Raw genomic sequence first — 12,711 nt, 5'->3', positions numbered from 1 at the left:
TTACTGATACCCACATTTAGCACCATGAAACTGCCAGTTCCGGATATGTATACAAAAAAGGCTTAAGCAAACAAAGCAAAAGAAAAAGGGGGGGAGCATCCTTCATCTCAATGAATTAAAAGTCAAGAATTTGTTTTGTATTGTTTTGCTGTTTGGGTTTAATTCTTTACTTGTGTTGTATCTTATATTTTATTCTGTGAACCACCCTGAGATCTTTTGATGAAGGGCAGTATGACTGACTGACTGATTGATTGATTGATACATACATACATACATACAAACACACACACACACACACACACACACACACACACACATTCTGTTTTCTCAAGAATTGAGAGATGGCCCTATGGAATCCCATGGCCAATCACAGCTTTTCCACAAGTTAGGGGGTCAAATCTGCAAAGAAAGATTTAAATAGCAACACGTGACATTTCCCCTACGTGCGTATGCCAGGGTGTAGGAGAACATCAGCACAGGGACCTATACAAGCACTTTACACAAGCCTATTTTGCACTCTAGAACTTCGTTTTTGTCTCAGACACAATGACCCAATTAAAAAATGAGTTGGCAGATACAGACAATCTAATATGAAATCTAACCCCTTCCTATGGAGATTATAGAATTCTCCATACAGTAATCTTGAGGCCCAGAGCTGCCCTTAACCTATAGTGTACCTAGGAATATTGCATATATATATATTTAAAGAACAAAATAGAGAGAAGCTCCATAATCAATTCTGGTTGTTGGAGGTGGGATGACTCTGACAGAGACTGCAACTGGGAAGGGTTAACCCTTCCCTCCCCAGTTGCAGAGGATAGCAACTATCTGGGGTGCAACACCTTTCCCACATAAGCATTTAGGAATGAAAGCTTTATTGCTATTGGGGGGGGGCACAGAGAAGCAGCAAGGAGGGGAGGCTGTGGGACCAGACTGGCAAGCCCCACAGGCTGCATTCAGGCCACTGAAAACCCATCCCTCCCTTAGAAGCTGCTTAAGCAGCAGCTCAGCAAACATATGTTTGTTCTGCTGCTGCTAAAAAGCATAGCAGCAGACTGTGAGACTGTTGCCCAGAGTTGTTTACAGATAGTTAACCTTTCCTGGAATGACATACATTAGGATATTGCAAATCTACAGTCTGGAACAAACATCATCCTAATGCAAAAGCATATTCTTTCCTCAACTGCAGACAGGCCTTTAAGTGGTACCTCTCCCTTGTGTTCTTTTCAAGGGCTTCCTCTTCATTCCTCTCATTTCTGAGAAGGTACAAAACAAAAAGCAAGTGTTTGTAGGGTTTTAGATAGCACAGACTTCTTTTGCTCTACCACATTAACACCAGAACTGAAACACTGATTATTTCGGCTTTCCCATTTTGGAATGAGGGCTTTCCTTTGCTCCCTGCTTTTCTATCTTATATTCCCAATTCAAAACAGGACCACTGTGCTATAATTCTCCAAGCCTCCCAATGCAGAGAGTTTCTACTAGTACAAAGTTTTCCTTGAATATTCGGGGTGATCTCAAAATATACATACTTGTTGACTCTCTTCAATAAAATGACTGTTAGAAAGGAACTTGAGGTGCTTTCTTCGAGCCTCAATGAGGCTTTTGGACTCTTGATTTTCCAAGTTTTCATTAAAAAAAAACCCATAAACTATTATTGGTCAGGAAGTTACTTGGGAAATTTAAATTTATTCTCCGAATGTACTTTTTCCAATTCTCAGGGAAAGTGTTACTCATTATTTCTCCAGCTTCACTACCAACAAAGCCTTTACGATTCTCATGAGGCATGAACTGCAAAAAGAAACCACCTTGTTAAAATTTTGCAAATGCTTTTTAACTCTTTCCCCAGTGTTCTTGATTAATAAAACCACTGACTGTTTAATATTATACCTCGTTTCATAACAAAATTTCAGTGGAAAACAGAAGGTCTTTGAGACAAATTGTACGCAGCTTTGAGAGATATACAGCTTATGCAACAAATCCACCAAGAGTCATAGGGCTAACCTGCATGACTTCAAGCTACCAATCTATTATTGGGGGCACAAGTCCTACAGTGACCATCACACTTTGCAAAACTGACTCTATACATCATACAAGACACAGGCAGAGATTTGGGGAGATCAATGGCATTACAGGCACAACTGCTTTGACACAACACCTGTAGGGGGGAAAAGATCCTCTCATTTATATAAAATTTTGTTACAGAACCTAAAAGCCTTGAATATTTATTGTGGCATAAAATTTCATAGACTACAGCATCTCACTGGTTTACAAAAGCTTATGCAAAAATAAAAATAAAAATCAGTTTTCAGGATGTCAAAATGCTAAGTTGTTTTTGCTGCAAAAGACGAATACAGAAACCCATCTGAAACTCATTTTACAAGTTATTTAGCATTGGAGTTCCGCTAATAAATATTCTCTACCCACTATCTACCATATTTTTTGCTCTATAAGACACACTTTTCCCTCCTAAAAGGTAAGAGGAAATGTATGTGCGTCTTATGGAGCGAATGCAGGCTGCGCAGCTTTCGCTGCAGCCAGGAGAACAAGAGGGATCGATCCCTCTTGCTCTCCTGGCTTCAGGGATAGCCGCTGAAGCCAGGTGAGGCGCTTCGCTGGAGAGGCGCTGCGCAGCTTTCCCTCTCTGTGCAGTACCCCTTCAGTGAAGCAGGAGAAGAAATGGAAGGGGCTCCGCTTTTCCTGCCACTTCGCTGAAGGGGCGCTGCGCACAGAGGGAGAGCTGCGCAGCGCCCCTTCAGCGAAGGAGGAGAAACGGAGCCCCTTCCATTTCTCGTCCCGCTTTGCTGGAGAGGCGCTGAGCAGAGAGGGAGAGAATATTTTTTTTCTTGTTCTCCACCTCTAAAACTAGGTGCGTCTTTTGGTCGGGTGCACCTTATAGAGCGAAAAATACAGTGCCGAAGAAGAAGAAGAGGAGGAGGAGGAGGAGGAAGAGGAGGAGGAGGAGGAGTTTGGATTTGACTCCTTGTTCTCCACCTCTAAAACTAGGTGCGTCTTTTGGTCGGGTGCACCTTATAGAGCGAAAAATACAGTGCCTATGAAGAAGAAGAAGAAGAAGAAGAAGAAGAAGAAGAAGAGGAGGAGGAGGAGGAGTTTGGATTTGATATCCCGCTTTATCACTACCCGAAGGAGTCTCAAAGCGGCTAACATTCTCCTTTCCCATCCTCCCCCACAACAAACACTCTGTGAGGTGAGTGAGGCTGAGAGACTTCAGAGGAGTGTGACTAGCCAAAGGTCACCCAGCAGCTGCATGTGGAGGAGCGGAGACGCGAACCCGGTTCCCCAGATTACGAATCTACCGCTCTTAACCACTACACCACACTGGCTCAATGAGACTAGCAGCCCCTCCTAAAAGCTGGACCACTGGCCCATTTAAATGTTTCACGGTCCCAGTTGTCCTTGGCATTGTCTTTTGGAGGAAAAGAGATATAGAAATTTAGAAGTTTAGATAGAGAAATTTAAAAGAATGAAGATCTTCAAATCACATGAAGCGTTACATGAAGTCTCCAGTCCAGGACAACTTGAATAAGAATGGATGTGAGGTAGTGGCTAGGAGCATGAATCTTGCGTCTCTGCTCAGACATGCACCACTGATTTCAGGGAAGCCACTAAGCCTCTCAGCTGCAGCTCTCCAGGATGACAACACTGTTATACACGTCAGCAACGTGTTTAACACTCCAGTGATGCCCATGAAGTGCTTGGAGCTCTTGGTAAAATGAATTATACAACCTGTATTTTTTTTTAAAAAAAAACTGTTCCTGTTTTAGCCCTGCATCTCAGCTCTATCCTTCCCATTGAGGTGCTATTATTCATTCATAGTGGTGAAAGAGACACCCAGTTCTTCCCAGCCCTTACGCTGCCTCTTCACACACATTCTTCTGGGTCCTGAGATCTGGCCTGAAAAGGCTCTATGAAAACAGTACACACATGTCAATATCTGAAACGAAAATATTGATCCTAACAGGGCTAAATATTTCCCTCCAGACTGAAGCACAGATTTTGCAATAGAGCCTAGACCTGATCCATTGCAAGCGCAGATGGGGTTGCATCAAGATGTTCTGCAGTATGTTCACTCCAAAACTGAAATATGTTTATACTGGAATCAGACTGCCAAAAAGAGCCTCCCTAGCTTTAATATTAAACAACAATATTTTTAAAAGCCCTTGTCTATATAGGCTGCCAGTATACATATATATTTTTTCCCCATGTCATGACATTTTTTCAGCTTTTGCAATATACATGTTCTCTTTTAGCGGAGTGTTAACGATGCTAAATAAACGTTAATTTCTAGAGGCAAGACTGGCCAAGTAACGTGACCAAAAAACCCTGTTTGGTATACTGCACTGATCAAATAACAGCCCACTGGCACACCTAATCCTTCGGACGATTTTTGCAACCCACTCCACAGTCCTTGCTGGGTGTAGTGAAGGGTTAACCTTCTATGCCTCGAGCCTGAAGGGACGGGCTTACAAGGGAAGTAGTGTCTGCTACTAGACCTTCCTTTAGTCCTTCCTTTGGTACACAGTGAAGAGTTCAGCCAGTCCAGGATCAGTATTTTTAGTCTAGGCAGCACCATGCCCACAAAAAGGGGCAGCCTTTTATTTTGTTCGGGGAATAGCACTGCCCAGATTACAAGTGGGGCAGCAATCCCTCCTGCTGCTTTTAGTATGGACAGTGCTTCAACCAAAGGAAACAAAATATGCACTGTAGAGACTTGCTCATCATTTCCAGCCTGCCGGACACTAATCACAATGCTACAGATGCTTCTGGGTCATTGGAAATGCTTCCACTCAACCCCAAAGCAGGCAGCACACTGCATCTCAAGAGATGGGAGTACAGTACCATGCAAAATGACAACACTGCTACCCTGTTCTCTGCCAAAAGGAGCCGAGAACACCAGCACCACCAGCAGGCATCCTGAACAGATTGGCCTTTGTGCATCCAGCCTCCCAGGCCGTAGGTGTATTAAACTTATAGTAACTATACCGGAGAGGTTTGTGCTACAGTGAAATTAAATTCTGAACGACTGCAATGAATTATTCACCAATAATGGGCATATTCACCTATAAATGCATATTAACAATGTTCTGGTGGAAACACAGAATTGTAGGATCTGGAAGGGATGCTGAGGGTCATCTAGTCCAACCCCTTGCAATGCAGGAATCGCAAACCTCAGATGGAGGAGAGTCCACCAGCTCCCGAGAGAGTCTGTTCCAACAGCTCTTGCTATCTTAAAATTCTTCCTGATGTTTAGTCAGAATCTCCTTTCTTCTAACTTGAAGACCATGGTTTAAGTCCTACCCTTCAGAGCAAGAAAAAACAAGCTTGCTCCATTGCCCATGTGACAGGCCTTGAGATAGCATGGCAATCATATCTCATCTCTGTTTCCTCTTTCCCAGGTTAAACATACCCAACTCCCTCAACCGTTCCTGGTAAGGCTTGGTTTCCAGACCCTTGGTAATCTTTGTTACCCTCTTCGGCACACATTCCAGCTTGTCAATATCCTTCTTAAATTGTGGTGCCCAGAACTGGACACAGTATTCCAGCTGTGGTTTGACAAAGGCAGAACAGAGCAGGACTATGACTTCCCTTTACTGGGACACTATACTTCCGTTGATGCAGCCTAGAACAGCGTTCACTTTTTTGCTGCAGCATCACACTGGTGACTAAAGTTAAGCTTGTGGCCTACTAAGACCCCTAGATCCTTTTCACATGTATTTGTGGCAAGCCAGTTGTCCCCTATCTTATATTTGTGCAGCAGGTTCTTCCTAAGTGTAGAACCTTACATTGTGCCTACTAAAATTCATTTCAGTACTTTGAGCCCAATTCTCTCTCTTTAATTTTATTAAAGCTTTATCAGAATACAATGGGATAAAAAACCTAATCTAAAGGGCTTTTTTATTTATTTACTTGATTTAGGGGGGCACCTGCCGCCACCACCCCAACTACGCCCATGCATCCTTCTCTAAGTGCTCACAGACTGACTGATAAATTATCTGTTCTAAGACCTTTCCTGGTATTGATGTCAAGCTCACCAGTTGGTAGTCACCTAGGTCTTCTTTTTTTCCCTTTTTGAAGATGCCTCCAGTCTGCAGAGATCTCACTTGTTCTCTAAAAATTCTCAAAGATTATAGACAGAGGCTCTGAGATTACTTCTGAAAGGTCCTTTAGTACCGGTTGGGTGCAGCTCATCAGGCCCTGGAGGTCTGAATTTACTGAAAGTAGCTAGGTGTTCCCTTACCACCTCTCTTCTCCTATCTTTGGCTGCAGCTCCCTCCTTGCCTCGTTTATTCTGTTATCAGCAGGTTGGGCATTGCTTTCCTTTCAGTGGAAGACAGAGTCAAAGTAGGTGTTGAGCAAAGATACCACCAAAGAAGGTAGCATTTTAACAGTTTCTCTTAGCTTTTCTCAGCAGCCCAAATAGTTACCCATTAAATAAATAAATGCAAATCAGTACAGTACATACAAATCAAAATGCATACATTCAAAAGGTGTTTTTTTTTAACCTTTTGGGTTTTTTGGTTTTTTTAATGCAGATATAGTAACATAACATGCTAAAGTGAGGACTAACTGAAGATAGGATAACTTCCTGATTCCTGAATGACCAAAGCAGCAGGAATTCTTATTTGGTTGGTTGTTAAGTCGCTTTGGGTTGCCCTGGGCAAAAAAAAGCAACTGACAAATTTAATCAATCCATCAATCAATTAATCAATTAATAAAATATTTGCATTGTGTCAGATGCAAATAGCATGCAGTAAAATAGGCAGTATACTACCTATATACAACGGCTGTTAGAAAAGATGACAGTGCACTGTACACTCAATTTCTAATGTGTTTAATCAGTCTGCATTTTTCATATTCCACTGCTATTTCACTCCATGTTTCCATTTACACCCACATGTATATATAACTGCCAGCTTATGACTATACTTTATGCATCTGATGTCATGGACTCTAGTCCACATAAGCTTGTGCCATAATGAATTTGGTAGTCTTTAAGGTACTGCACTACTCTGTCGTTTTATATTTGACCTTACAGACCAATACACTTAGTCATTTGTTCAGTCTCGGGGATTAGCCGGTACAAGTGCTGCACTTCAGTCAGAACTTTTTAGGCCAGTTAGATTTCATTAACTCAGCAGTTATCTTTAGACCCAAGAAACAGCAAAACAAAACAAAAATACTGCAGGATCTGCAATCATCAATAAGAAGGCTAACAAATACTGGGTTTTGGCTTTAGCAAGAATATTTTGCACAATATCCTACGACGTACAAATGGAAAATCTGAGAAATTTGCTTTCCTTCAGCTCGGCCAGTATTTTCATAGGGGGAAAAAAGTAAAACTGCGAATGAAGCGGAAAATGAATTGATGGGGGGAAATGACAGCAGAAAATCTTCACTTCTATTTCAAATAAGAATCATTATACAAAAATTTCTTATTAAGACTCAAGTATATATTTACAGAACACTCTAAAAGCAATTTATTATTTTGAATAACTGGGTATTTATATAAATTGGTCTGAATGACTGCATACTATAAATGCTATAATGTTTTCATGATTTTAACACAAAAGGCTTAGGCTATAATCAGGATTATATACCGCATAGAATCTTGAAGAATGTGCAAGAACCTTCTGTTGTAGCAGAATTTACCCTTTCTTAACCTAGCAGTTCAAAAGCACGTCAAAGTGCAAGTAGATAAATAGGTACCACTCCGGCGGGAAGGTAAACAGCATTTCTGTGTGCTGCTCTGGTTCGCCAGAAGCGGCTTTGTCATGCTGGCCACATGACCCGGAAGCTGTACGCCGGCTCCCTCGGCCAATAAAGCAAGATGAGTGCCGCAACCCCAGAGTCGGTCACGACTGGACCTAATGGTCAGGGGTCCCTTTACCTTTAACCTTAACATTAGCAAGAGATAGAATATTATTGTTTTAATTCTGTAAACTGGAATGGAGGCTAAGGGATAGTGATTTGCCTCCAGCTATGCAGACAAGCACCAAAAGCCAGAAACAATGGGCACCTCCAAATTTTACCTGACAAACAAGATTGCTTCAATAAATGCTGGTGTACATGGAAGCAAGCCTTTGGGATGTAATGGGTTTGAAATTTAGCAAATGTAAAGTTAGAATCTAAACTGACAGACTTCTGATGAAGACCTTATTGGTGAGTGTAAGATATTCCTATAGGATAAGCAGAAAGATCCCAAAAATATTATAAAATACTTGCATTCAGAAAGGATTTTTAGAATCAGGGAACCTTGTAAACAGGTTTTCTCTAGTACAGTGACTATTTTAGTACTTCGTGCAGCCTTCCTATTATTTTTTATATTATTAGAACAAATACAAGCTAAAAAACAAAATGTTTAAAAGGAAAAATTAAGAAAAAATAGTGTCCTACTGAAGATTAAACAATCCAAGTTTATACATAGTCCACTTACATTCCATTTTGCTTATCTGACACAACTTCAATTACATGTTTTCTTGGTCTCCTCTGATTAATATACCGCACACAAATACAACATAGCTGATGAACTCCCTTCCCAAAAGGTAGTTGCAACAGGCAAGTTTGTTTATTAACATAATATACAGTGTGTATCCTTAAAGCATCATAAAAACTCTTCTGTAGTTCTTAGAATTTTTGTTGACTAAAGACTTAAATCACTTGTTAAAATTAGGAAACTATAAAGCATTGCATCCTTGTTGGCTTAACAACTTTAGCTCAGCAAAATATGAACTTAAGACCTTTTTTAAAGTGTCAAGTTTACACGTTTGCCACTTTAAAAAGCAATGCAATGCAAGTGCAAGACTCCACTGAGGTAGCATTAAGTGTCAACCTGCTAAGTGCCTAAGGGTAAAATCCTAATCACACATACTACAGAGTAAGCACCAGAACAACACAGTGGGACTTACTTCTACGTAAATATAGATTGCATTGCACTGAGTTTATGGAATAATGTCTTAATTCGTCAGCTGGCATCATGAAGCATTTGAGACATAAATACAGCATGAGGACACATAAATGTGACACATAAATATTAATGAAAGCAAAGGCTGTTAACAGAGATCCTAAAAAATCATGCAAATCTGTTTATCAGATCCAGTTATCTCAGTTGATCTTCCACAATACACTGTTCTCAGAGTGGCCAATATAATCAGGATTTGAAAAATTCTAGATGCCTCAATAGACAGGTCAACTGGTAATTTGGAAATATTAATTTGACTGTATGCAAGGCTTGTAGCTAAAAATGGTACACTTGCTGCCTATGAAACGGAAATATTTTCCAGCTCCAAACACAACGTATGTTTTGCAATGTTCCACTGACAGAGCAGACAGTGCCCCACACCCCTGTTCTCTGGCTGACAGTGCTTTTAATCTAAAAGCTAGGAAAAACTGGCCACAATGACCCTTTCCTTTCCTTTTTTTTTAAGATGGTGCAATATTCATGCTACAAGTAGGTTCAAAAGCCAAAGAACCACTTCAGTCCCTATTAATATCCCATATGCCCATAATATTTAACCCACAATATATAAGTATATTTCTGAATGGTTCCATCCTAGGGACTTGAGGCAATTTACAGCATATTAACAATAAGGAGTGTGAAGTATGATAATTAGTTGTCACATAAAACCAGGTTAAAACTACTCCACTGTTGGTTAGGCTCCAATCTTCACATACCAGGCCAAATCAGAAGTTACATCACTTTTAGAAGATGCTTGGATTCAAACTCTAGTAAATGCCCAGTTACATTTAAAAGCAGAGTGCTTGTAAATTGGGGTTGGAAACCCTTGAGAGTTTTATGTAAGCTGCTGGATCCTGTGAGAATTCAGCGAACCACAACTTCACTTAAAACACATGCCTTGCTGTCCCAAATGGTTACAGTATGGACACCTTGCTGAAAATGTTGCCCAGGTGTTGACAGTATACAGTGCAGTGAAAAATCCTAATATCTGAGTTGCAGTTACACGGAGCAGATGGCATGTCCCATCTTTATCTAACCACAATGTCAAAAATAAGAGATTATACGGTGCATAAACATTACAGTGGCATTAGAGGCACAGAGATTCACAGGTGAAAATGTTTAGAATCAGAGTGCTAATCTCAGTGAACAAATTTGGGCTCAAGTTTATACCAAGAAGATTTGCTCAATTTAATGAATGACAGCTGTAGAGCAGCATGGCAGGAATAGCTTTTGAACATTAAAGGAAGTGACTGAGAAGGTACAGGGAATGGAACCAGTACAAAACCAAGCTTTGTAGATGATTTTCTTCCATCCTCCAACAAGATTTTTCACTGCAGTTACTTAAATCAACTATCCAAAATTAATTTAAGCTCACTGGCCCTAATCTGGAGAGCTATGTGTGTGATGTACCTAAATACTTAACACATGTTCGAGGCTCATCAGGCAGACCAAGAGGAAGAAGGATCTAATTTAGTTCCCACCCATCCAAACAAGGAGCTGTGTGCACTGTCAAAGCTGACAGTACTGGAGATCTGCAACTGCGTGCATGGCTACTAAATCCAGCAATGGGAACGGCACATGTAGCCAATCACTGCTGAATGCAGGGCCAGGAAATCTTATAAAAATCCAGGTGACTTTGGTGGCATGTGTCCTATCATCTTTGACTGTTCCTTCAGCACAGTTTAACTGAAAGCTGGGTGGCTTCTGAAAACAGCAAAATCTATTTCAAATGCCACAGATGCTTCAAGAAAAACCTTAAGAAAGCTTATACTCAGTAAATGTCAGGCCACATACCTGTTTGGACTTTAGCAGAAACCTGTGAAAATTTGGCACTCTAATAATTACGCTTTTAAAAAAAGAAGTTATATCTTATCACCAAGACCAGAGAAGTGATAAACTATCCCATTATCATCAGTGCAGTGCAGTTAAACAGAACCTACATCATTAACATGCATGGAAAGTTTCTACCAGTCTTCACAAATTTCAGGCTACTTACTATGAACCAGCCAATAGAAATACAGAAGAACCAAACAGATAAGGGAAAGAGAGAGAATTGGTATTTCAACTACCTATCATCCATGTGTGTAAAATGCTATGAAACTGAAGCTGGATCTAGGAAAAAGCCCATGTTGAAAGTTTTGAGTCTATGTGTTTGAAAGAAATGGAATTTGGATGACACTGCTAAAATATAATTTAAGTTATTTAAGCCCACTGATTTCAATGGGTACACTATGAATATGACTTAGATATCATTCAATGAACATTTATTCTAAATTATTTTAAGTACAATGATCAATACAGTATATGCAAGCACTTCTACGCTGTACTTTAGCCTGCATTCACCAGGCAATTCACATCAACACAAGAAAAGCAATCTAATTTGTTAAGGTCTATGATGATTTGATTTATTATTATTATTATTTGTGTATTTTTATCTTACCAAAGCAGAACTATTTTCTTACCTCTCAGATTTCTAGGATTTATTTGTTTTGTTCGAGGCATTCTCATCCAGTCATAGGCGGTTTTCCAAAAGTGGAGAATAGACCGAAAGCAGCTCCATAAACATGCCAATGGGGTCAGTCAATCCACATACTGGGGGGAAAGATGATAAGATTAGGCAAGGTCATAAGCAGCAGATCTAGAACTATCATGTTGATTTAATGAATTTACCATGGGCTGCTATTAATCACATTAGACTGGGTTAAACTTTTTACACACACAAAAGTCACTATTTCATACTCACAAGTTCATACAGAATATTAGTGGTATGCAAAATCATTTAGAAATATATATCTCAATCAACTATCCCCCTCCAGTAGCATACAAACATTTAGAAATGCCACAAAATGACTAAAAATAGAACTATGGCATTATTCTAGCTTTACCACTTAACATGCTTTATTTATAAATACTAAATCACCCGCTCAAGTCAGGACCATGGTTTAAAACCACACTTGCAACTTACCAAATACATTAATCCTGACTTACTAAAATCAATTATTTAGAACAATCCCAAACTGAGTCAACTCTTTTGGTAAGAACTGAAATAGTTCTACTTGTTGCAATTCATAAATAATGTAGTATCTGGATAGGCTAGCCTATTTCCACTGTCACTGAGCTATGCCTTGGCCTTCGAAACTTAACAGATGCAACTATAATGATGCTAAAAATGTAGTAACTCCCTGCTCAATTGGACCAAAGGGTCATCAAATCTAGAATACTCCTTCCAACAGGCATCTGTTTGACAGCTTTTGGAAGCTCCAACAGGGCATGAAGACAAAGTATTTCTTACAGCATCTAAAATGTTGTGGTCCAAATATTTAGTATATAGACCTAATGAGGTATCCAACTCAATCATACAATTTTGTCTGGCTACTGTTTTCCAGCGTCTCACACACTATCCCAAGACAAGAAGTGCTGACAACCAAATCCAGATATTCATAGATTGCATACCCTATTGAGCTACAGCTTTTCCTTTAAAGTGCACATGCGATAGGTGACAACCTGAGTCTTTTTTCTCTGGCAGGGTCCCTGTGCCTTTAAGAGCTGCAACAAGAAGCAAGAAAAAGGTATGATGGAGAAAGGTAGATCTGAAGAACAGAATACCCTAGAGATAACAAGCTGACAAATGAAACAAGGTAGGATGAATTCACTATATACATTTTGAAAACAAATAATTTTCAATATTTATATACCACCTAATAACAAAGTTCTGGAAAATGTTGTCATCTGGC

General features: G+C 39.9%; 1 protein-coding gene across 7 annotated transcripts in view; it reads right to left on the bottom strand.

Annotated features, from left to right (window-relative positions):
• HIVEP1 (HIVEP zinc finger 1) overlaps positions 1 to 12,711 on the bottom strand; it is an 87,227-nt gene that overhangs the window by 67,434 nt on the left and 7,082 nt on the right. For 6 of the 7 annotated variants that reach the window (XM_082234117.1, XM_082234118.1, XM_082234120.1 and 3 more), the window contains 2 exons: positions 12,431 to 12,523; positions 11,440 to 11,569 (listed from right to left, as the gene is read on the bottom strand). In XM_082234117.1, coding sequence (XP_082090243.1) covers positions 11,440 to 11,485 — 46 coding nt within the window. In that variant the 5' untranslated portion in view covers positions 11,486 to 11,569; positions 12,431 to 12,523. The remainder of the gene's footprint in view (positions 1 to 11,439; positions 11,570 to 12,430; positions 12,524 to 12,711) is intronic. The other variant, XM_082234121.1, reaches the window with a different exon arrangement.

This window comes from Podarcis vaucheri (genome assembly GCF_965113315.1).
Source record: "Podarcis vaucheri genome assembly, chromosome: 8".
Taxonomy (NCBI): Eukaryota; Metazoa; Chordata; class Lepidosauria; order Squamata; family Lacertidae; genus Podarcis; species Podarcis vaucheri.
Note: the sequence above shows the minus strand (reverse complement) of the source record. Positions and strands in the feature narration are given on the sequence as shown.